The sequence below is a fragment of the Thamnophis elegans genome, chromosome 3 (genome assembly GCF_009769535.1).
Source record: "Thamnophis elegans isolate rThaEle1 chromosome 3, rThaEle1.pri, whole genome shotgun sequence".
In the NCBI taxonomy this organism is placed as follows: domain Eukaryota; kingdom Metazoa; phylum Chordata; class Lepidosauria; order Squamata; family Colubridae; genus Thamnophis; species Thamnophis elegans.
This window is the reverse complement of record NC_045543.1, coordinates 50,182,089-50,208,121: the sequence shown is the minus strand read 5'-3', so window position 1 is coordinate 50,208,121 and position 26,033 is coordinate 50,182,089. Positions and strand designations below refer to the sequence as shown.

General features: G+C 37.4%; 1 protein-coding gene across 1 annotated transcript in view; it reads right to left on the bottom strand.

The window, feature by feature from the left end:
- Positions 1-26,033, bottom strand: part of DNAH6 (dynein axonemal heavy chain 6) — a 194,617-nt gene that overhangs the window by 98,113 nt on the left and 70,471 nt on the right. Inside the window, exons 39-45 of the mRNA XM_032214516.1 lie at positions 23,076-23,233; positions 20,418-20,549; positions 19,342-19,513; positions 13,152-13,298; positions 12,980-13,053; positions 7,791-7,945; positions 4,872-5,103 (exon numbers count right to left, since the gene is read on the bottom strand). Coding sequence (XP_032070407.1) covers positions 4,872-5,103; positions 7,791-7,945; positions 12,980-13,053; positions 13,152-13,298; positions 19,342-19,513; positions 20,418-20,549; positions 23,076-23,233 — 1,070 coding nt within the window. The remainder of the gene's footprint in view (positions 1-4,871; positions 5,104-7,790; positions 7,946-12,979; positions 13,054-13,151; positions 13,299-19,341; positions 19,514-20,417; positions 20,550-23,075; positions 23,234-26,033) is intronic.

Here is a 26,033-nt window from a genome sequence, read left to right as displayed (position 1 = left end):
GGGATGCACCATTTGGCATCATATTTACATTTGATAAGCAAAGGTACCGCCTCAACTCTGTATGGAAAGCCCGAGATTTTTATTATAATATATTGAAGGCCGGACACCCTGCACCATCTGGACCTAGAGAAAGACCACAAGAAGGACAGGATAGACAGCAAACTACACAACCACCAGACAAGATGGAGCATCTCTCTTCCCTAGAAGTGCAAGGTGCTATGGAACCAAGACCTAGCCGCATGACTACTAGACGTATGGAGAAACAAGCTAAAAAGCAACAGCATCAACAATCATCGGCCATCGATCAAGGAACTACAATAACAAATCTGGAAGCAGTGGGAGGAGCTAGACCTAAGGTTAAACAGGCCATGCAGGAAGCTCTAAATATGCTTCAACCAACCAAAGATGACAACTAAGATTTTAACATGGAATGTCAACGGACTGAATTCTCCACAGAAGAGGAAGAAAATATTTCATTATCTCAAACAGTTTAAGAACGATGTAATTTGTTTGCAAGAAACTCATATCAAGTCAACTGATCAAAAATATTTGATCAACTCAAAACTTGGTCAACATTTTGCAGCTTCTGCTATGGAAAAGAAGAATGGTATAGTTGTATACTTAAGAAAAGATATGAAAGCTGAATTAATAGAAGCAGATCCCTTCGGAAGATACATTGCTTTAGACTTAATCTTAGAAGGGAAAAAGACATTACTTTTGGGAATTTATGCTCCAAATCAACAGCAAGATAGATTCTATAGAAATCTTCATGCTAAATTAGTACAGTGGGACTATAGTTCCTGTATACTATTGGGTGACTGGAATGGAGTGATAGACACTAAGAGAGATAAGAAGATTTCCCGCCTAAATACCAAGATGCGAGCAAAGTTACCCAAATCTTTCTTTGACATTATGGATGATTTTGAATTGAGAGATATTTGGCGAGAAAGAAATGCAGAGGAATATGACTTCACTTTCTTCTCGGACAGGCATCAATCCCTTTCAAGGATTGATTTTATTCTAACCACTAATGATTTGCTTTCTAGGGTCAAGAAAACAAAGATTGCGGCTAGGGTCCTTTCGGACCATAACCCAGTTTGGATGGAGTTGGGAAGGGTAGTGCAGGCAAGAAGGTCTTGGAGATTGAATGAAAACTTATTTAGATATGAAAAGTATATTAATGATTGTAAAAAATTACTATCTGAATATTTTGTTTTGAATATGAATAAGGGTACATCTATGGAATTTGTATGGGATGCAAGCAAAGCGTATATGAGAGGAGTTTTGATGAATATAAATAAAACACATAGAAATAAGCAAGGGTTAAAACGAACAGAACTGGAAGAGGAAATTAAGAGAAAAGAGCTGGAGTTAACAATGAACCCAGACGATACAAAGGTTAAGGAAGCTATTAACATATTAAAATCTCAATTTGACATGTTGATCTCTGACCAGGTAGCTACTAATTTATTATATGCAAAACACAATACTTTTTGTAATGCAAACAAACCTGGCAGATGGTTAGCTTATCAGATTAGGAAAAAAAGGAAAACTCGAAATATATCTAAACTGATTTACAGAGGGAAGGAGGTGTTTCAACAGGAAGAGATTCAAAAGGCTTTCTGGGAATTTTTTACAGAACTGTATAAAGGGGATAAAATTAATGGTTTAGACATAGACAAATATTTACACAAAGAGAAAATACCTTCAGTTAGAGAAGAACACAGGCAAAAATTGAATCAACCAATAACCTCGGGGGAAATCCTGCAGGTAATTAAGCAATTAAAGTCAGGGAAAGCACCAGGTACAGATGGCTTGACAGCGGTTTACTATAAAAATTTACAGTTAGAAATGGTAGAACCTCTTAGAGAATTATTTAATATGATTCAAACGGAAGGTAAAGTCCCTCCATCTTGGAAGACAGCGTTTATATCTTTGATACCCAAAAAAGATCAAGATACTACTCAACCCAAAAATTATAGACCTATTTCATTACTGAATGTAGATTATAAAATTTTTACTAAAATATTAGCAAATAGGTTAATGTTGGTTATTCAACAATTGATACATACGGACCAAACAGGTTTTATACAAGGGAGACAGATGAAAAGTAATGTCAGATTAATTATTAATGCATTAGAATATTTGGGAAAGAACAACCAGATCCCTGCTGCGTTTATATTTTTGGATGCTGAGAAGGCCTTTGATCGAGTTAACTGGCAATTTCTGCTGAAGATACTGCAAAAAATGCAGATAGGAGATAATTTTTTACACTCAATTAAAGCAATATACCAACAGCAAACAGCACAAATCATAGTCAATGGAAGTTTAACAGACTCTTTTCAAATTGGAAAAGGTACAAGACAGGGCTGTCCTTTGTCCCCATTATTGTTTATTATAACTTTGGAAGTATTGTTGAATAAAATACGGGGCTTGGATGGTTTGAAAGGGATCAAGATTAGGCAGCAAGAATATAGAGTCCGCGCTTTTGCGGATGATTTGGTCATAATATTGGAACAACCGCAGGAATCCAGTATGGTTTTAATGAATACGATTAATCAATATGGTCAAGTGTCTGGCTTTAAAATAAATTTAGGAAAAACCAAAATATTAGCTATAAATATGAATATTAAACAAAAGGAAGAATTAGGAGTGATGCTAGGATGTGAGGTAGTTAAAAAAGTCAAATATCTTGGAGTTACTATTTTAACTTCAAATGGGAAATTATATAAGCATAATTATGAACCACTTTGGCATAGCATACAGACAGAGATGAAAAAATGGGAGAAATTGCACTTATCTTTGCTGGGTAGGATAGCGGCAGTGAAAATGAACATTTTACCAAAATTTTTATTTCTTTTCCAAATGTTACCTATACTTAAAAAAGATGCGAATCTTTTAGAATGGCAGAAGGGTATCAACAAATTTGTGTGGGCAGGAAAGAAGCCGAGGGTAAAGATGAAAATAATGCAAGATGTACGTGAGAGAGGAGGATTGAAACTACCTAATTTAAAACTATATTATGATGCAGTGGCATTATCTGTAATTAGTGATTGGACTCATTTAACCAATGATAGAATATTGAATATTGAGGGACACGATCTGGTATTTGGCTGGCATGCTTACCTGTTATTCAACAAAAAATTGGATAAGAATTTTAAAAGTCATATTTTAAGAAATGCTTTATTGCGGGTTTGGAAGAAATACCAATATAAATTAAATGACAAGATACCCATGTGGGCAATTCCTAGACACGCAATTGAAAATATGAATACAGCACAAAAACAGGACAGAATTACTTACAGACAGCTTCTTACCTCGGAAAGGGGGGTATTACAATTAAAATCTTTAGAGATATTAAAAGAGGAGAAGGTAGTTCAAACATGGTTCCAGTATGGGCAATTACAGGCTAGGTGGAAAATAGATCAAAAAATGGGTTTTATCCAAGTTGAGGATAATCTGTTTAAACAAATAAGAGATCAAAGCTTAATGCATATAAAGAGGATATATAATGTATTAATACAGATGGATTCGGAAACAGAATTAGTTAAAGATTGTATGATAAAATGGGCTCAAAATATTGAGGAACCAATAATGTTGGATACATGGGAAAGAATCTGGGTAAGAAATGTGAAATTTACACAAGCTCAAAATCTGAGAGAAAATTTTTACAAGATGTTCTATAGATGGCATTTAGATCCTAAAAAGTTGGCTTCTATGTATCCGAATGTACAGCCTAAATGTTGGAGGTGTGGTTCTCTCGATGCTACATATTATCATATATGGTGGACCTGCCAAAAGGTTAAGGCATTCTGGATAAAAATATGGTGGGTCATGCAAAATATTTTTAAAAGAAGGATAAAGTTTACTCCTCAGTTATTTTTACTAGGTATATGTACTGACTTTACAGTGGTAGAGACTAATTTGATTCTGCACCTGATAACTGCAGCAAGACTGTTGGTGGTGCAATATTGGAAGAAGGAAGACTTGCCTACAATCCAAGAATGGACATTGAAAGTAACAAACTTAGCCGAGATGGCTAAAATATCGGCATATCTCAAAGATCATTCAAATGAGATATATAAACGAGACTGGAAAAAATGGATTGACTATATACAAAATAAATACGGGACCAAGAAATTCCAGTTAGCCTATGCTTAAGATCAGAAATGATTTAAACGGTTAAAAGTTAGTTCAGTAAGAAGAAGCTAAGGTCAATGTAGAATGTCATTAATTTCTTTATTTCTTTTTTCTCAATAGATTTTAGACTGTGTTAGTTAAAAATCCATACCATGTACGGGTTCTGGGAAGTCGGGGGAGGGGGAAGGAGGAGGGGGGGTGGGGGGGTGGAGGGAGGGAGGGGCACACACAAAAAAATTGTACTTCAATGTCTTAATGATTGACAAATGATGAAATATTTGTGTTTTTTTTTTAAAGAAATAAAATAAAAATTACCACTTTTAATAAAGACTCAATGTGAAATCAGATTATGGGGATGCTGCAACGGTCATAAGTGTGAAAAATGATCATGCCACTTTTTTCAGTGCTGTTGTAATTTCGAATGGTCACCAAGTGAACTGTTGTAAATCAAGGTCTACCTGTTTTGCCAAAAACAAACAAACAAACAAACAAAGAAATGACAGCCCACATCTTGCAGAAACATGAATGAATCCAAATTTTATCTTCATCCTGTGCTAGCAGAGTGTATCTACTTTCAGTGTCTTATCTGAACTTTAAACATTGAATGGCATTTAATATTCCCTTTCTGAAGTGCTTTGGCTGCATGAACAAAAGTACATAAATCACATCGCATTTCATTATATTCATAGTGCTCTAAGTGCAAAATGAATTTCAATATTATTATAGCATACCTGGGTGTCTGTGAAAAGGAAAACCATGTCTTTGTCTTCCACCCCTGCCATTTTGTATAGCTTCCTAAGGTCTTCATGGAAAGTGTCATAATTATAGCCACGACTTAGTTCTATTTGAAAGCATTTATAGCCACAAATGTGAGATGCAAGTCTAGTCAGAGACTGCTTCCCTGTGCCTCCAACACCCACCAAGAGGGAATTTCCTCTTTCCTGACGAATCATCCGAGCAATTCTAGGCAGAAAATTGAAATGACATTTGACTTTGATAAAACTTACAAAAGTAAAAACACCATTCTACCTTATTCATCTGTGACATACTCTATGTACAGGGATTGAAGCAGAGGAATTTTCTTTTAATACTCTCCTAGGACATGACTACAATACACATACAAGCACCCTCTTATTATGGCTCAAGAATCACCCTTACTCACGTAATTAAAATTTGATGGCAAAAATCTCAATATAATTTCCTGTGTTAGATTTGGTTACCCCTTCTGACCAGGAAGAATTAAGTTTATGAAATATAATATAATCACCACCAAACCTGTTCTGATTTATGAAATTGTGGTTTGCTGTACTTTGGTACAAGGCTTATTGATGGCTTCAATGGTTTAGGTTGCTCACTGGCATTTTCCTTTTTTGTTCTTTGCCCTATTTGCATACCATGCAAATTTTTGTTTTATATTTTAACTATTTGTACCATATTTACTTTGAATATGTCTTACATAGTGCTTTCTACAGCTTTGACACATGCATCTTTTTCCTATCTTTATGCTACTCTTCAGTGCTCTCCACCTAAATATTATGAGTCTTTCTGCAATCTCTGTGGAATATTTTTAGATTTCAACAGGGTGGGGTGATAATCTTACTTTATTCAAATGTCACATTACCTAAAATATGGTGAAGGACATATAAAATTAGGTTCACATATTGGAGTGAGCTTGTCTTTGCTTGCTTGGAAACTGACCTAATGGTTGGTTTGTTTATAGCTACCTAGCTAGATATAGTTATAAATGATATAGTGATATAGAGAATGAGATAAATTAGATATGACATATAAATTATATTAATAAAATTTAGATATTGCCCATTTCACACACAGAGTCACTCTGAGCAGATCACAGGTAAAAAAAATTAAAAACCATAAAAAATTAGTAAAGTAAGAGCCAAGTAAAAACCAAGATAGAATAATTTTAAAGTCAAGAAATAGAGACAGAAGGAGCACTATATCTCTGATATGTATTGTCTATGTATATGATCTAGTTTTGGTTCACTTTGACAAACGAATTGGTCTGGGACTCAGGAACTCTGAGTTCTAGGCTTCCCTTAGGCATAAAAGCCAGTTGGGAGATTAGGGCTGGTCATTCTCTTAGAGAGAGATGTAGAAAAGTTGTTGTGGGGAAAAGAGAGAGCAGGAGTATTAGATACATCCACTGTCTATATGTAGAAGGCAGGGTAATAAAAAAGGATACTCTTGATATTTAGGAATGTAAAATTTATCAGACCTGAACACTTTAATTTTACAAAAATATGCACAGCTTGGAACTGCTTATATTCTCAGATGAAAGCTTAATAATTCTTTTTTTCCTTGCTAACGACTTGAATTATTAAGTTTTCACTGTCTCATTAATTGGAAGGCTAGTCACAATTGCAGTTGTAACCTGAAGACTACCTATATGTGACAAAGGTATGTCATATATTTCATATACATACATACATACATACATACATACATACATACATACATACATATATATATATATATATACATTGTATTGTATTGTATTTATTTGTCTTGTATGCCGCCCACTCCCGAAGGACTCCGGCGGCTCACAATAGACAAGGGAAGGGGGAAGACTAGACAAAGACAACACTTTAAAAACAAAACCACAACATTCACAATTTCCGTGGGGCTGGATGTTTCACAGGCCCCCCGGCCTGCTGGAGCAGCCAGGACTTGGTGGCTTTGTGGAAAGCCGGGAGGGTCGTAAGGGTCCAGATCTCGACAGGGAGATCATTCCAGAGGACTGGAGCTGCAACAGAAAAGGCTCTCCCCCGGGGGGGTCGCCAGCTGACATTGGCTGGCGGATGGAATCCGGAGGAGACCTAACCTGTGAGATCTGATCGGTCTATGGGAGGTAATCAGCAGGAGGCAGTCTCTCAGGTACCCAGGTCCGATGCCATGTAGGACTTTATAGGTAGCGACCAGCACCTTGAAGCGGATTCGGAGACTAATGGGTAGCCAGTGCAGCTCACGGAGGATAGGTGTGACGTGGGTGTACCTGGGTGCACCCACAATAGCTCGCGCAGCTGCGTTCTGGACTAACTGAAGTCTTCGAACACTCTTCAAGGGCAGCCCCATGTAGAGCGAAATACATACATACATACATGTATGTAATTTTGTGTCACAACCCCTGGTATGCCCAAATATAGGAGGATCTGTGCTGTATTACATATTAGGCAGTTGTATTAGCCACTAAGCTTTATTTATCAGCAAAAATGCAACACAAATGTAACAAAAAGGCAACAGTAAAAATAATGGCTTTCTGTCTGGATGGTCTCTTGAGATGAGCCGATAGACAGAGAAAGGAAAGCAGTATGCTTCTTCCCATATTTGGGCATACCAGGGGTTGTGACACAAAATTACATACCTATTTCCCTGGCTCAGCTGATAAAGGAGGAGAACCTGTGTCTTAGTGGCTAACACAACTGCCTAATATGTAATACAGCACAGGTTCAAATCCCAGTAAGGGTATGGCTAGCTGATGAGAGCTTGAATAGCTTGAAATAGATCTATACTAGTCTCCCTTTATTTATTTATTTATCAGCACAAATGCAACACACACACACACACACACACACACACACGATATTCAATGTATATATAATATTAATACTAAATTAATGATAATTATTTACCTTGAAACATGCTCTACTGCATCTTGGAAAAATACCAGCTTGACCTCTTTAGAGCTTGTTATATTGTAATCATCAAGATAATCTTGTAAAACTCCGATAATCTTTTCCATGTCAGGTAACTCTTCATAAATTCGATCGGCTTTCTCTATTCCAATCTACATGGCATCATTGAAAAAAATCAGATGAATATAATAAAATGATAATTTAATGACAATTGGGAACAGACACTAATCAAAGAAATGTCATGATGACAGGAGTGAAACAAGGTTGACAGAGATTGTACAAAATTAAGCATACAGAGAGAAAAGTAGTTTGTCACACCTCCTGGATCTATTAATTAACTTAAAATGTTAGGGGTAAGATGGTTTCTTGTGAATGTAGGTTCACTGGAATCCTTTTCCCTTGTGTTTTACTCATTGTCATGGATTCATGGGAAACACTATAGCAAGTTAACAGTTAATTCAATAAACCATCTCTTTTTTCTGTTCTTAAACTTCATAGCATTTTATTTTTTAATGAATCCATATTCTAGTTTTCAACTATAACATCCTTCAAAGCAATTTGGAATATGTCATAAGATACTCCCTGACTGATTGATATGGCAGAAAAGAGAACTCAAGGTATTACTAATCCATTGCTCAGCAATGAACAGATGGGAATACATCATTTTTAGATGTTTTAAATTTTCAACTATCTAAATCTAAACGATTTATCTAAACCATTTCCAAAGGGGTTAACATTGACCTCTGTTTGTTTTCTTGTTTTTCCTTTTCAGTTTGATAAGCTCAGTGGTGGAAAATGTATATTTGCAGTACACATATCTGTCATTCTCTAGGCTTTCTTTTTACAAATATAACTTCATATTCTTATTCGTTTATGAAGATAACTTCCAAGAAAATGTACATATTTAGTTTCTTGGTGGAAAGAAACCTGACATTCTTATTATGAAAGTATGCTTTTTTAATTCCCTTGTCATCCAAGCAGAAATCATAGTCTAAGTCCATGACTTACTGACGCTGTCAACTGTTATAAATGAATCTTACAAATTTGCAGTGAGATTCTCTATTTGACATACTGCATATAAATAAGTTTCCGGAAGATGCCTGAAGCAGGGAAGTCTCCTTTTCCTTGGCTGTACATCTAACAAATTATTTGAAGTCTAGAATTTAGCCTTTTGGGAAAATATTAAAAAAACACTAATGCTTGTTTTTTGCTGACACCAGATCTATGTTTTGATTTGAAGTCCAGGAGATCCACAAATCTTCTCAGGGATTGTTCCTCAAAAAGAAATGACAAATGCAGACTACCACTTAAAACAATTTTATATTCTTATAATTAATATCTGTGCACATTTAGGACATTTCCTTCATAAAACTGAAGGTAAATTCAATGTAATGAATCATGTCACATTTATATAGGTAAATATTTAATTAATAGATTTAGTGAAATGAGTTTCAGTGCCTCAGAGATTACTCTAGGAACTATTCCAAAGCAAAGGAGTTCACTCCATATGTTTGTGCCATGGCCATCTGCTGATCAGCTGTTTATTTTCTGCACTGATTTGATCTGTCAGTTCTGAAAGCAGCTCAGAATTTATTCCTAAATATGACACTTCCAGAAAATCTAACAGACACATTCCATCTCAATAAAAAGACACCATCATTTGTGGGGGGAAGGAATTCCGTGAATGTTGGCAACATTCCGTTCTAATACTTAATAATTATGTAGATTTTTCATGTAAAAAAATAACAGATGTCTACAAACTAACAGATATTTGGCAGAGAAAGTGGTTTTAAACTTCACTCTTGACTTTTCACTCCTTGGGATCTATTACTTTTTATATTTGAAACAATATTTATTTATTTATTTATTTATTTATTTATTTATTTATTTATTTATTTAATTTTGTATGCCGCCCACTCTCAAAAGAGACTCAGGGCGGCTTACAATAAAAGGGAGGGGGGGGATATAAAAAAAATAAACAACAGTTTAAAATTACACAACAGTCACAAACCTGAAGTGGGGCTGGACAACTCAACAGCCCCAGGCCTGCCGGAACAGCCAGGTCTTAGTCACTTTGCGGAAGGCTGGAAGGGTAGTGGGGGTCCGGATCTCAACGGGGAGCTTATTCCAGAGGGCCGGAGCTGCAACAGAGAAGGACCTCCCCCGGGGTGTCGCCAGTCGACATTGGCTGGCAGATGGAATCCGGAGAAGGCCTAGTCTGTGCGATCTAATCAGTCTTTGGGAGGTAATTGGCAGGAGGCGGTCTCTCAGGTAACCAGGTCCGATGCCATGTAGGGCTTTAAAAGTAACAACTAGCACTTTGAAGTGTGTTTGGAGACCAATAGGAAGCCAGTGCAGCTCGCGGAGGATAGGTGTAATGTGGGTGTACCTAGGTGCACCTACAATCGCTCGTGCGGCTGCATTCTGGACTAACTGAAGTCTTCGAACACTCTTCAAGGGCAGCCCCATGTAGAGCGCATTACAGTAATCCAGTCTTGAGGTAACGAGGGCGTGAGTGACTATCCGAAGGGCCTCCCGGTCCAAATAGGGTCGCAATTGGTGCACCAGGCGAACCTGGGTAAAAGCCCCCCTGGTCACAGCCGACAAATGATGTTCTAAGGTGAGCTGTGGATCCAGGAGGACTCCCAAATTGTGGGCCCTCTCTGAGGGGTGAATAATTTCACCCCCCAGGCTGACAGATGGAATAGCTGGACCATCCTTGGGAGGGAGCATCAATAGCCACTCAGTCTTGTCGGGATTGAGTGCAAGCTTGTTCGTTCCCATCCAGACCCTCACAGCCTCTAGGCACTGGCACATCACTTCTACTGCTTTACTGAGTTGGCATGGGGCGGACAGATACAATTGTGTATCGTCCGCATATTGATGGTATTTAATCCCGTGCCGCCATATGATCTCACCCAGCGGCTTCATGTAGATGTTAAATAGGAGGGGGGACAGGACCGAACCATGCGGCACCCCATAAGTGAGAGGCCTAGGGGTCGACCTCTGTCCTCCGACCAACACTGACTGCGACCTGTCCAAGAGGTAGGAGGAGAACCACCGAAGAATGGTGCCTCCCACTCCCACCTCCCGCAACCGTCTCAGAAGGATACCATAGTCGATGGTATCGAAGGCCGCTAAGAGGTCAAGGAGCACAAGGATAGAGGAGTGACCCCTATCCCTGGCTGGCCAGAGATCATCGATCAGTGCGACCAAAGCAGTTTCTGTGCTGTAACCAGGCCTGAATACAGACTGAAAGGAATCCAGATAATCAGTTTCATCCAAGGACCGCCGGAGTTGAAAGGCCACCACTTTCTCAACAACCTTCCCTACAAAGGGGAGGTTGGAGGCTGGATGATAGTTACTCAAAATGGCTGGATCCAGAGGTTTCTTCAGGAGGGGTCTCACCACCGCATCCTTTAAGAGGAGCGGAAAGGATCGCTCCCGGAGAGAGGTGTTAACTATCGTCTGGATCCAGCCACGTGTCACCTCCCTGCTGGTTGAGACCAGCCAGGAGGGGCACGGGTCCAGTATACAGGTGGAGGCACTCACCGCTCCCATGGCCTTGTCCACTTCCTCAGGAGCGACAAGTTGAAACTCGCTCCATAAACTCTGCTCAAGACCTTCCCCCGGTACCTCAGCTGGTACCGTGCAATTGGAGTCCAGATCTGTCCGAATCCGAGCGACTTTATCCATTAGAAACTGAACAAATTTCTCAGCTCTACCTTGTAAAGGGTCATCCGCGTCCTCTCTTTCAAGAAGGAGCGGGTTATTCTAAACAAGGCGGCTGGGCGCAATTCAGCGGATGCAATAAGAGCGGCAAAATGCGCACATTTCGCCGCCCGTATTGCCACGAGATAGGCTCTGATATAGGCTCTCATCAGTGCTCGGTCTGACTCAGAGTTACTGGCCCTCCAGCGGCGCTCTAGGCGTCTCTTTTGGCGCTTCATCTCCCGGAGTTCCTCGGTGAACCAAGAAGTCCTCCTGGATCCGCTATCTCGGAGAGGCCACAAAGGCGCAATCTGGTTTAGAGCCCCCGCCGCTGTATTCCAAGCAGCAACTAAGGACTCCACCGGACTGTGGACGAGAGCGTCAGGTATTTCTCCAAGCGCCGTCTGAAATCCCATAGGGTCCATCAGGCGTCTGAGGCGGAACCACCTAATCGGTTTCTCCTCCCTACAGTGGGGAATTGGTTTCCGAAAGTCAAGCCTCAGTAGGAAGGGATCAGACCATGACAAGGGCAAGATCTTAATACCCTTCAAATCTAGATCACGTCTCCACTGCTCCAAGAGGAATATGAGGTCAAGTGTGTGACCTGCTGAGTGAGTTGAACCCCGGATTACTTGGGTCAAGTCCATGGCTGTCATGGAAGCCATGAACTCCTGCGCCCTGTCAGAGTGTTCACCGAGCAAAGGCAGGTTGAAATCCCCCAGCACCATAAGCCTGGGGAACTCGACTGCCAGCTCAGCTACTGACTCGAGGAGCGAGGGGAGGGCTGTTGCAACGTTGTTGGGAGGAAGATACGTTAACAACAAGCCCACTTGACCTGCAAGGTCCAACTTCACAAACAAGGACTCACACCCGACAAGCTCCGGAGCAGGGATCCTACGAGGAACTAATGACCCTCAGATGATGACAGCCACTCCCCCACCCCTTCTCCGGGGTCGCGGCTGATGGAGCACATGAAATCCTTCTGGGCACATTTCAGTGAGGGGGACTCTTCCCTCCGGGCCCAGCCAGGTTTCAATAATACATGCCAGGTCTGCCCCCTCGTCTAATATTAGGTCCCGGACGAGGGGAGCCTTGTGAATATCTAAGTACATATGATTTTCTTCAATTTTTACTGCATTTATATCCCTTCAAAGCCTGCATTTTGACTATACTTGGGAATTTGAATGTTTTTCCAGATCAGGAAAATAAATTGATTGCAAAATAAGATACTGTATTATTGTTCAAGCCTCTCTATTATTGATCTAAAAAACTTTCATGGTTTTATTGAATGCCAGAAGCAAAAGTCTGATTATTAAGAGTGTTACTGTAATACTAGATGCTGAAATTCATACACCTTTCATAAGGGTAAATCAACTTTGACCATAAAAAGACTGATATAGAAGGACAATTTTTAAATAAAAAAAATAAAGCTAATCTTAAAATTATGATTCTATATATGTTGGTAGTATGCTCACCTTAATGTAATCTCCAAATAAGATAGGTTTAGATGCAAATGAGTCTGGGTCAATTGAAACTCCAAAATATTTGCCTACAATTAAAATAATTGGTTTGCTGATTTGTAAATACAGAATGTTTATGAATAAAAAAGTAATCAGCTACACAAATACATTAAAGAAGGATTCTTACTAGCCATGTCGCTTAACATAGAATAAAAATATTGTTTATCTTCATTACAGATGAGACGGTCATGAAAAATTCTCTGGCACTCATGACAGAATAGTCTAAATATCTGATTCTGGTCTCGAACTGACACTTGATCACACTGCAGTATACCTGTATAGAAAAACAGATGCTTACACAACAAGCAATCTTCAATACTTTTTAAAATACATACATATTTACCAGCGGATAACTGCAACATCAAACTATTATTATATGCAAATTTTATTATTTTAAATGCAATTTTATTATTATAAATGCAATTTGCATGTAAATATTTTTTTTTGTGACATGCTACTGTTTCTAAGGTATTCAAAAGAACACAGAAAGAGTTATATTAGATCAGACAAAAAGCCCAGCTAGGGCAGAAGTCTTTTCTCAGAGTGACCAGCCAATTACTGAAGGGAAGCCCACAATTAAAATATGAACATAGTAACAATCATCAGTCATGTTCTGCAGTATCTGGAATTAAGAGGCAGACTGCCTTAGATCATGGCAAGACATAGCTTATCATGACTAGGAGTAGCAAGCTTTTCTTAGTTATGTTTGACCTCTGTGGACTTTTTCATCCCCCACTGTGGCAATCAGATTAGTGTCAGTTCTTTCATGTGTCGATTGCAGTGCATTTCTGTAATCGGTCTGTGAGAATAGCCTTGGGAGACAGGAGGAAGAAGAACTGCAGCCTAGGCAATGTTCAGAGAAGAGAATGAGGGTGGAGGGAGGAACCCTCAGCCTACAGAAGGAATGCGGGTGGAGGAAGGAACCTTCTCTAGTTCTTTGGAAACTAGAGGTGAGGAAGGGGAGAAGTGCTTTTAGATTCACAAGATAGAATAGAATAGAATTCTTTATTGGACAAGTGTGATTGAACACACAAGGAATTTGTCTGTGGTGCATATGCTCTCAGTGTACATAAAAGAAAAGATACATTTGTCACGAATCATAAGATACAACACTTAATGATAGTCATAGAGTAAAAATAAGCAATGAATTCATACTAGGAAAAATCAATATAAATCGTAAGGATACAAGCAACAAAGTTACAGTCATAAGTGAGAGTTACAGTTATAAGTGAGAGGAGATGGGTGATAGGAACAATAAGAAGATTAATAGAAATAGTAATGCAGACTTAGTAAGTTTGACAGTGTTGAGGGAATTATTTGTTTAGTAGAGTGATGGCGTTGGGTGAAAAACTGTTCTTGTGTCTAGTTGTTTTGGTGTGCAGTGCTCTATAGTGTCATTTTGAGGGTTATGTTACTGTAACCTTACAATAAAGATGTCAGTACTCATGTTTTTGTTTTCTTGGCTGGATTATCTCAAAGAGATATGACCTATGTAGAAAATATAGTAATATTTCAAATATAGTTTATGTTCTTATTGTACTTTTACAATCTATTTTGTTTTTTACATGGAATAGTATGTGAAAAACCTAGTGTGTTAAACTAAGTAACTGAATTTTTAAATCTAAGAACGTTAAGATTTTTTATACATGGCAGAAGGTCAAAAGAATTATTATATAATAATGGAAGTCGAATCCACTCCTAACTTCTAGAAATAGATACCTGATGTGTGCAACTCTTCAAAATGTCTTGAGGGAAGTTCAAGCAAGAAATAGTATTTTTGAGTAAGCTGGTCAAATTTTTTGAAAAAGTTTTGCAACTGGAATGTATTTTTTTAATTTTTCTTTGGTTAATCCATTTGAAGTATGTTGAACGTATTCTAACCATGAGTTCGTCTAATTTTTTTTTTAAACATTCCAACAGGGTAGCTAGCTGTATCTATTTTATACTAATGAATTTTAACCAAAAATGTAAAACATTTCCCTTATCTTCCTAATCTCTCATTCAAATTCACTGGATGAATTCAGATTATACAGGTAGTTCTTGAGTAATGACCACAATTGAGCTCAAAATTTATATTGCTAAGTGAAACATTTGTTAAGTGAGTTTGCCCCATTTTAAAACTTTTCTTGCCATAGTTGTTAAGTAAATCATTGCACTTGTTATGGTTGTTAGATGAATCTGGATTCTCCATTGGATTTGCTTGATAGAAGGTCACAAAAGGAGATCACATGACTCCAAGACACTGCAATTGTCACAAATATGAACCAGTTGCCAAGCATATGAATTTTAATCACGTGACCATGGGGATGCTGCAACAGTTATAAGTATAAAAAATGGTCATAAATTACTTTTTTCAGTGCTGTTATAACTTTGCATGGTTACTGAATGAACTGTTGTAAGTTAAGGACTACCTGTAGTATTCAGGGAATACTTCCCCTCAAACATGCATCATTTAAAACAGCAACATAATGCTCCATAATTGCTTTTTTTCCTACGCTAAAAAGCTTCAATTATTTTAATATTTTTGCACTTTGGTCATCATGGTTACTCTGCACTTTCTTAGGTCCCATGATGTCCTTCTTGAGGCAATTATGAGGACAGAGGTGAGGTGATCAAGTGAGTCCAAAGGTACAAAGTCATATAATATCGACAGTTTTATTTTTATTTCTTTCCTAATGATTCTCAATATAGCATTTGCCTTTCCTCAAGCATCCTTATGCCACATTGACATTTTCATTAAGCTGTCTTCTTACCTGAAGCCCCCTTATCTCAGAAAGAGGCTGAGTTCACTGGGGAACATTCTCTGCAATACTCAGCAGCTTAGCAGCAGGATTCAACCAAGAAGTGAAGGGCCTGCTGAGATCCATTGTATGCAAACAGCTCAATATTAACCATCAAAAAATGGTCTTTATATTGAGTCTGAATTCTTGACCCTACTTACTTTTGTTTTACCACACACAAAGCTCTTTTCTACTTTAGTTTTATGGATCTCTTAACCTACGTACTTCTTTATAGTGAAGTATTTACTATAATGTAAATTTATAGCACAAGTATTCTTTTAGACATAGCTATTTTGGTTAGCACGTCATATTTTCTGCTTTTCTTTCTTTTCACCAACATTTGCACATATTAAGATGTCTTCATCTATTATCTCTTTATTAAACATTGTACCAAGGTACACAAGGATGAACAATAGACAAATCAAATTTCATTTAAAAATGGGGTTGCATAATTACGGTAACTAATATGCTGATATGGAAAGGTACTTTGGTTTATGTATGTATGTATGTATGTATGTATGTATGTATGTATGTATATGCATATACGTATTTATGTGTGTGCGCGCACACACACACACACACACACACACACACACAAAACTAAGCTATACTCAGACATAATAAAAGCTATCCCTGGAAAACTTGCAATAACCACCCAATTTTGTATAAAAAAATAGTATCAGTCTTCCATATCACAAAATACTTCATTGATACATATTGTATTTATTAGGATGGAACACAGGAAATCAAATTCAGATGCTGTTAATTTAATTAATTTCATTTAATACATTAACTTGAATAAACATTTTAAAATGATTCATAAACAAGATTAACAGTCTTCTTGCATAATATCGTAAAAAAAATAGAAAACTATTTCCCCCACAAATTATTTTATGCTATTTTGTAGTTTATGTTTTCCCATACTAGCTTAAAATTGGTATCTCCAGCTATTATTTATGGTAATAAAATTATTCTTCCACTTTAATATTCCTGAAGCTAAAAAAAAATAAAATATATATTCAAAGAATATACAATCTTCCTGTTTCTTTAGTAATTCATATTTTTTTAAGTAAAGGAGAATATTCCAAAGGAGAAAGTTGACTTCTCAGTAAAATTTCTAAAAGAAAACCATGTAAATGCATGTTGTAAAATACTAGGTTTGATTACAACAGAAAAAGACTGAACAGTGATAGGGTAAACTACTTATCATACCTATTTAGGTTACAGCTCTTTTCATTCTATGCTGTAAGGAAAATACCAATCTATCTTATTGGAAACATTTGTACAGAATGTCATGTCTAACACAGAAAACAACTGCAAGAGGATTTTTATAGTACAAGGAATATAGCACAAGGAATATTTCTATGCTGCGGCAATCAAAAATTACTCTTGGAGGCTCACATAAAAACAGTATATAAAAAATAAAAACAGTGAAATTACGCAAATGAAAAGAAAATAGAATATAGCAACCACAAATCATGGGAAGCGTTTCTGCAAAGGCTTGGTTTTTAGAAACTTTCCCCAGCATAGGGGAAGCCAGCTTGACCTCCACTGAGAGGCTATTCCACAATTCCAGCATTTCAGCAGAATAGCAGCACCTCCTTGTCTCAAAACCAAAATATGGGAAATATTAATACTACAAATTCATGTTTATTATTAACCACAAAATCATATCTAGAGAGGATTGCAGGGCGCAATCTTACCAGTTTACCAAATAAGGTTGATTCTATCCACTAATGAAAAACCTATTCGCATTTGGAATGTTGATAGCATTATTGTTGATCACATAAAATGATGGGAGAGAGGTACACGTTAATATAATAACCCAGGTTCCCCCCCTCCCCAAGATATGCTTATGGAATCTATGTGGAACTCAAGAACTATTCTTGAAAATAAAGATGTTGCTAAGTAGACATAGGATTGGAACTAATGCAACAATCTTGTTTATCTATATATTCAAATTAAACAGCCCTGAGCTATATAGTTTAATCCTCCCTCTCTATTTTTTTTAGTCCACATCTAGAATACTGTCCTTATTCCTGGAAGGATATTGACAAACTGGAGTGTGTCCAGCAGAAAGCAACCAAAGCAATTAGGGTCCTGGAAGGAAAAATTTATGAGGAACACTTGGAGACATTTGGTATATTTAGTCTGGAGAAGAGAAGACTGCAGTCAGACATGCATTTGAATGCCTGCCATGTAGAAGACAGGGTAGATTTGCTTCATGTTGTTTCAGAACACAAGCCAAAAATAAATGGATTTAAATTACAATGAAGCAAATTTGGATTGGATATTAAGGAACATTTCCTAGTGGGGCAAGCTGTTCTGTAGTGGAATAGTTGCAGTGGGAGAGGGTGTGGATTTCCTTCGCTGGAAGAACTTAAACAGAAACTGAATGGGCATCTCTTGGAGATGTAGTAATAAGATTTCTACACTAAATGTGGAACTGAATCCAATTATTGTCTTCAATTTCAACAATTTCTAGTTATATGAATTTTAATTCTTAGAATTCTCAGCAATGGTCATCTTGGCTGTGGGATTCTGGGATCTGAGTTCTTGCATCTGGAAGTTACCAAAGTTGGGAAACACCAGATCTGCAAGTTGAGTTGCAATCATTATATACTCTGATTCTATGTGTGCTTTAGGAAATACAATAAGGGTAATAGGATTGTCCACTTCTGTTCAGATAAAAGCACACCAAAAATACATTGTTAATTAATTTCAGACCACATAAGCCAGCAAATATTATTACAATATTTGGCATTGCATATTATATATTTCACTAGGGCTATAACACAAATTATTTTATCTATAATTGCACTGGATTCATCTGCTTTTTTGTACCGATTTGAAGTTTACTCTAACTAACCTCTTTAAAATAGGCATCTTTGCACAAGAATGTGGCAGTAGTTGTAAGAATACTATATTAAGTATGATACTTTTATGAAAGAGCATTCTAGCAATAATGTTTTTATGACTTTCTAGCAATAATGTTTTTTATGGCTAAGAAATGAGAACAAATCATAAAGTGAATTATCAATATTTGTTATTAATACAGGTAGTCCTCGACTTACAACAGTTCATTTAGTGAGAATTTGAAGTTACAACGGCACTGAGAAAACACTTATGACTGTAGCAGCATCCCCCGTTATGTGATTTACATTCGGATGCTTGACAACTGACTCACTTTTATGACGGTTGCAGTGTCCCAGAGTCATGTGATCTCCTTGTGACCTTCTGACAAGCAAAGTGAGTGGAGAAACCAGATTCACTTAACAACCATGTTACTAATTTAACAACTGCAGTGATTCATTTAACAAATGGGGCAAAAAAAGCTGTAAAATGGGGCAAAATTCACTTAACAAATTTCTCACAGAACAACATAAATTTTGGATTCAATTTGGTTATAAATTGAGGACTAGCTGTACTAAAAAAATTAAATGTATGTAATGTGATAAATATAGAGAATAATTGCTGAAAATGTGAGCACAGAATTTGAACAACAAAAAACTATTATACTGAACAGATATACCATACCTTGGACACATTTTGACAAATCACGTAAATTAAACACATAATGAGATTTTGCTGGTGTTGGGAGCAGATCAATGCTCATTCTTTGATATATTTCAACAGCAGCCTCCACTATACTACTTGCACACTGCTTTACTGCTTGGGCAAATTCAGCTAGGAAGCCTTTCAGAATTGCCTAGACCAAGGGAAAAATAATACAAAACACAAAGCTAAATATTTAATTTTGTTTCTTTCTTTTACAAGAGTTTTGATTTTACAAAATCACTAAAAGCGAATCTACAGCTCCACAACAATCCCAAATAACCAAAATCTGTAAAAAGTGCTGAAATTCTTCATCTAACTCTGAGTACTATTTCTACATCTACCAAAATTCCCAATTAATTATGATGGGAGTGCCAATTCATAATTTGTAAACAAATTAAAGCTATAAGGAAGCATCTGAAAGCAAGAGCATTATGTTTCATTGCCAAACACATACAAGGTTCTGGATCAATGCAGCTGATGGAAAAAATTCCATTGTGCACCAAAGCAATTCATCCATTCACAGCTGGAACATATAGATTTGGCTTGCAGTGTTGCTTTTTAAATACTATAATTTTCTTTAATTTGTAAAGCTACAGAAAGAAAGAATGCATCTGGAAGTTATGCAGAGAACATTATCTGTACAAATGAGCATTAAGTGTACTAATGTTTTTTAACCTTGAAAACCTTTTCTTCAGAAAAAAACTATCTGAAAAAAAGGTATATTTTGTCAGTTTGAACATAAGGCAGTCTTGTCTAAACCTGTTTATTTAAAAGATATGTACAGGGCACCCATTTTAAGAATAAAACTCTCAGCAGAACAAAACAATACTAAAAACCAAAAAAGCAATTAAAACAACAAAGCCAAAAGCAGAAACCTGGGTCTGGTTGTTTATTTATACAGGTACATTTGCTACCTTACATTCTGATCTAAATGAAATTACCAGCAGCTTTAGCCCAGCTGTCTATCTGGATCTAGCACTGCACAATAATATGCTAAGACAGAAAACCCAAAGAAATACTGTGCTTCTTTTATGTACATAGATAGTGATACTCACCTGAAAAATTTGTTTAAGGCTATGTTCAGAGGGCGTTGGAAGGCACAGCATAGCAAAATGTCTTATGAAACGTGGGGTGACTGGATTACGTCCACCACCAGGAGGTGCACAAGCTGAACAAATAGTTACATCCTGGAAAGAAGATGATTTGTGTGAGAAGTTAATAATCTGTGGTGCTATTACTTCTAAAGATCTCTGTTTCAAAGAATATATTTATAAGTAGACCATAACTCAGTATACTTTATTGAGATATTCTATTCTAGAGTATATGTAGAGTATATCTAGAATATTTAATAGAATATATTCTATTCTTACGCCAATTTTTAATTTGGTATCAAAATACCTGTACTATGAGCACAAAGGTTTAGCTCAAGTTTGTACAATTCTGTGTGCTTCTGCGGTTTTCAATATAAAGGAATCCAGATGGCATAACACAAGGAACTTGACAAATATTGGCCTAGGCAAGTACAAGAGTAATTTGATCAGAAAACTGCTGTCCTCTAGTGGATTGTTTCTTCTGGTGTTTAAATTTTTTTTACCTTCGTCACAGCACAACTACTGACTGTAACCAGACATTAATAAATTAGGGAAAAAATACATAGTGTCATGCAGAGTATTCAAAACAAGTGCTTTACAAAATGTACTATTAGTAATGGAACATCTCTTTAATGTGTTAAAATAGGCCCTGTCTCAGTCTATTTCTGGTCCTCTGTTCATGTGTGCATAGGCACTTAGTTTTACTAATAGTCCCAGCAGAAACATTATCTTGGAATATATGTCGTGCCCAGCATATAATTTGTGTATATACTGTTGTTGTTCTCTATCCCCATCTAGTGGCCAGGGTCAAATACCAATCTGTATTGTTTGGAAGCTCACCCACCCCTTTAAGAGTCATCTACCCATGAACACTCACTCCCAAAACATCCTGGGATGTTTTGCATCCTGGGAAATCAGACTCCATTTCCTTTAACATTCAGAAGGAAACAGAAGAATCAGGAAGAACTTCATTCATTCATTCATTCATTCATTCATTCATTCATTCATTCATTCATTCATTCATTCATTTTTTATGTATTTCTATTTTCCTTTAATAAAGCATCCTGATCTACACACAGAGTCTGTTTTATTGGAGGATAGTTGGTTTAACTGCATGTCAAGCTACAAACAGTGTAATGTGTAGCGATGACAAAACAATATACACACAGAAAGCCCAACCCAACCTTTAAACCAACTGTTCAGCCTTGCAAAGGATGCAGCTTTGCAGAATCCTATACACTATGTCACTGCCACCTCTTAGTCCACTTATGGCAAGGTACAGCTGCATTCCTGGTAAGCTCCCCATATTATTTGGCAGTTTGCCAAGGATATGATTGCCTGGGAGAAGAGAGCATACAAAGGTCAAGCGCATTCGCTATTTCATCGTGCTCCTTTCCGCTGTAATTGTCATGTGCCCTCTGATACAGGTCTGGAAATCCAATCACACTGAAAAAAAGGGCACATGAGGGAGGTCACCTTCACCCATTCTCCTTTCCATCCTAATCATTCACATGGTAATGAGGTGAAGGATTGGGAAGCACTGGGCACCTGTGGTAGTCCTCCAGGATTGGGCGGCTTATAAATCTAATAAATTGAATTGAATTGAATTGGTGACATAAATAGCTTTTAGGCCTTAAGGCAGCCCAGAAATGCCAGGACACAGAAGCACCCAGGAGATAATACCATTAAGAGCTTTTTCTCTGAAGCAGAATAGTTTATAACACATGGTTGCTTTTCTTGAAAAAAAAAAAAGGAAATGATATATCATTCCTGCCTCCATTTCTCCTGAGGGTCCCTCCTGCTAGTTATATCTGATCCAACCTGATATTTTGTCTTAGGGCTAGGAGATGCATGCTAGTAATGGAGGTCGCTGGGTAGCCAACACTGAACATTTACAGTCCATTTTGGAGCATAAGTTGAAGGATTACACATCAAAATAGGAGCCCCAGGCCTTATAGAGTTTTAACATAACCTTTTTGATTTTCATGTTAGACCAAATATTGCTAAAGAATGCACCTCTGAAAAGCAGCCATTTTGTCCCTGAGTGTTGGCAGATTGATATGGTACGATATGATATCTGCCTGGACCAAACATACACTGAAAAGAAAATATCAGATGAAACAATATTTGAGCTTCCAGATGGAAGAACGGGATATGGAGGTAATACACATGCCTGCAGCTACTTGCAAGGGAATGTTCACAATTTCTGTTATGAACATAGCTTCTCTCCAAATTTACCTTCTCCTGCTGCTACAATTGTTTACAATCCTTGGGAGTCGGGCTGTTATTTAAATAATAACAAGAACAAGAGTTGATAAATCTTCCAAATGCATTGACACTTTTTGGTAAATCTGTGTGCACAAAAATATGGCATAGATATACAGAGAGAACAATAATAAATTAACAGCTTGTTCTACAGGGCAAAGCCTCCATTATATGCCGCAGTGTTCCTTGCTTGTATGAACTAGAGAGAAGAATGTCTTACAGAAACAACAAGCCTCAAAATGCTACATGCATCGGAATCCAGCCCTTGGGAAGGAGGACTGTAATTAGCACTATTTATAGCATGTTTCTAATGAAACATGGAATTAGAACAGTCAGAGGCACTGAAAATAGACTTACATGGATCTCCTTCCAAAACAGTTTATCTCGGTCATAGAATCCTCCAAAGTCTTGGTACTGTCTAAGTAGTTCAATAGGGGGCTGTGAGCCATAACGATCCAGTTTCGGCATGTTTAAATCATCCACAAAAATGACCACTCTTTTTTTTCCTGGTGCTCCTAAACAATACATGAGTAAAGAAACCACTGCTGGTAAGCCTTGCCATATAATAAAGATGCATATATCAAATATTTAGTATTTTGGTGTGCATTAATTCTGCTAACTCTACAATCCTTATTCTTCAAATGTTCGTTTATACTTAGCAATGTTGAAAAATCCTAAAGCAAAGCTTTCCACAGGAATAAGCCCTACCACAAATTCTGTGAAGCTCCATTTAGGTCCTTGAGGGTAAACAGATGCCATATAAGGCAGAAAGTGAGGCACACTTCTCACAGTAGGCTGAAAAAAAATATGCCTGAAAAAGGATGGCGGGTAGATTGTGTGAAAGCACATACCATAGCAATAGCAATAGCAGTTAGACTTATATACCGCTTCATAGGGCTTTCAGCCCTCTCTAAGCGGTTTACAGAGTCAGCATATTGCCCCCACCGTCTGGGTCCTCATTTTACCCACCTCGGAAGGATGGAAGGCTGAGTCAACCTTGAGCCAGTGAGATTTGAACCGCCGAACTGCAGCTAGCAGTCAGCTGAAGTGGCTGCAATACTGCACTCTAACCACTGCGCCACCTCGCCATCATCATTTTGAAGAGCCACACTTGAAGTAGCCAGTCTCTTTCTCCCATTTACCACACATTTATGCTTGTTGATGGAAGGGCAGACTGGTTATTGAAGACTGTCCATCTGAAACCAGCATCTGTCTGTGCTCTAGTTTCTAATTTGCAGTGTTAAGAGAAGATGGATAGTTAGCTGTTTGACAAATGTCAGGCAATGTAGTTCCCCTGGGAAATCAATATAGCAGAAGCTTGCTTGACCCAGAGGAATAAGGCAAAGGCATGCAGAAGGCAGGTTGGCTAGCTTATTGGCATGTGTGTTAAGTATTTGCTACCCAAAAACATTAAGGAATGATTTTGATAAGTCTACACATAATGGATTAAAAATTTCATTTCTTGTTGTGAAAGGGGTTTGGCAAACAAAAGAAAGTAGACAAGATATTGCCCTAATGTGAAAACAGGACAGTTCCTTAGGAAGCAAATACTTGGATACACTTTTATTTTTAATCTTGTGAAAAACCCCAGGAAGGATGGATCTATATTAAAGGCTGCCAGTTTACTTCTTCTATGGTCTGATTTAATCTCTAACTGAATTGAGAATTTTAATTGTGGGCAAGGTTTGAATGATTTCCACATTACAGGTAGTTCTCGACTTACAACAGTTCATTTAGTGACTGTTACACTAGTGACTAGTGATTTAATGACTGGCACTAAAAAAATGACTTATGACCATTTTCCATACATATGACCAGTATTCCCATGGTCACATGATTTAAATTTGGCTACTACACAACTGACTCACTTTAATGATGGTTGCAGTATCCTGGGGTCTCATGATTACCTTCTGACAAGCAGATTCATTTAACAACTATATAACTAATTTAAGAACTGAAGTGATTCACTAACAAATGTGTCAAGAAAAGTTGTAAATTGGGGCAAAACTCACTTAACAAATTTCTCACTTAGCAACATGAATTTTGGCTCAATTGTGGTCGTAAGTTGAGGACTACCTGTAATACCAAGAGGACAACAAATAAACCGTCAGGTCCAAAATAAAAAAGGACATGTGGCAATTCTTCCAAGGTGAATTCTTTATTATTTCACACCTACAGACAAAACCTTGCCAGACTAAGGATTCTACTATCTGAATTTACAATATACTCTGAGAAGTATTAGGAAGGTGCTGTCTTTGTCCTCTTTCTCTCACACATAGTATCTAGGCTAAGTTGCCTCTTACTCTTCTGGAATGCACCCTCTCTCTCCTGGGGATCCATCTCTCACTACATTCCATCACATAAACTGCATGCAAACATAGAGGAAGTTCTCAGAGATATATATTTTACTAACATTTCAAAACATTTACACAGAAAATACAAGAATATTTGATTTGTAGCTATAGAGATATTTAGTGGGTTTTTTTAACAAAGGTAAAATAACTACCTTAGAGCAAATATCTGTGTAAAAGACTATGTACAATAGAGTTTGAGCAAGATCAGATAAATAGTTCTAAGTAAAAACAGACATGTTGTCACTAATTCTGCATTTTTGAATCAGAAAAGAGTAAAGCTTTATCAGAGGCAGAAAGGGAACAGTCTACAAAAATCAATTTGGGGTAATGACCACCAGTATTCTATTCACGAGTGATATAGTGGTTACTAAACAGTTGTCTATAGGTCTCTGCTGCGGCCTCTCTGAAATGAGGCAATTGCCAAACAGGATGAAGACATATGACAATGTTTTAACATCCCTTCTGCAGAAGAAGCGGTTGCAAAGAAAACTTATCATATCCTTAATAGGGCTTCCTTAGTAGGCAAAATTGAAGAGATTGACTGGGCAACAAGAGAATCTGAAGAGGTCACACCGAAGGGGTGAGAATCATCAGAAGGCAAGCAAATCACAATGGGAAACAATGAAATCAGGGATACTGCTTCTGAATGCACACAATTCTATCATCAATAATAGCATCTAAAAGGCTACTTTCAACAAATGAGAAGTATTTTTGCCTTATTTTACATAGTCCTCAATAAGCCCAAGCATTAAAGTCATGGATATCAGAAGAATTCAGTTTGTCAAACAAGACTTTACACCACCAACCGCTACATATTTGACAGAGTGGGCTTGCTGACTAGTCACCTAGAGACCATATCATATTAAAAGATAATCACAGAGCATACAACGGCACATGCTAAGAGAGTATATTTCTTTTGAGCAGTGAGGAAATCAATACATTTTATAGAAGCCAAACAGAT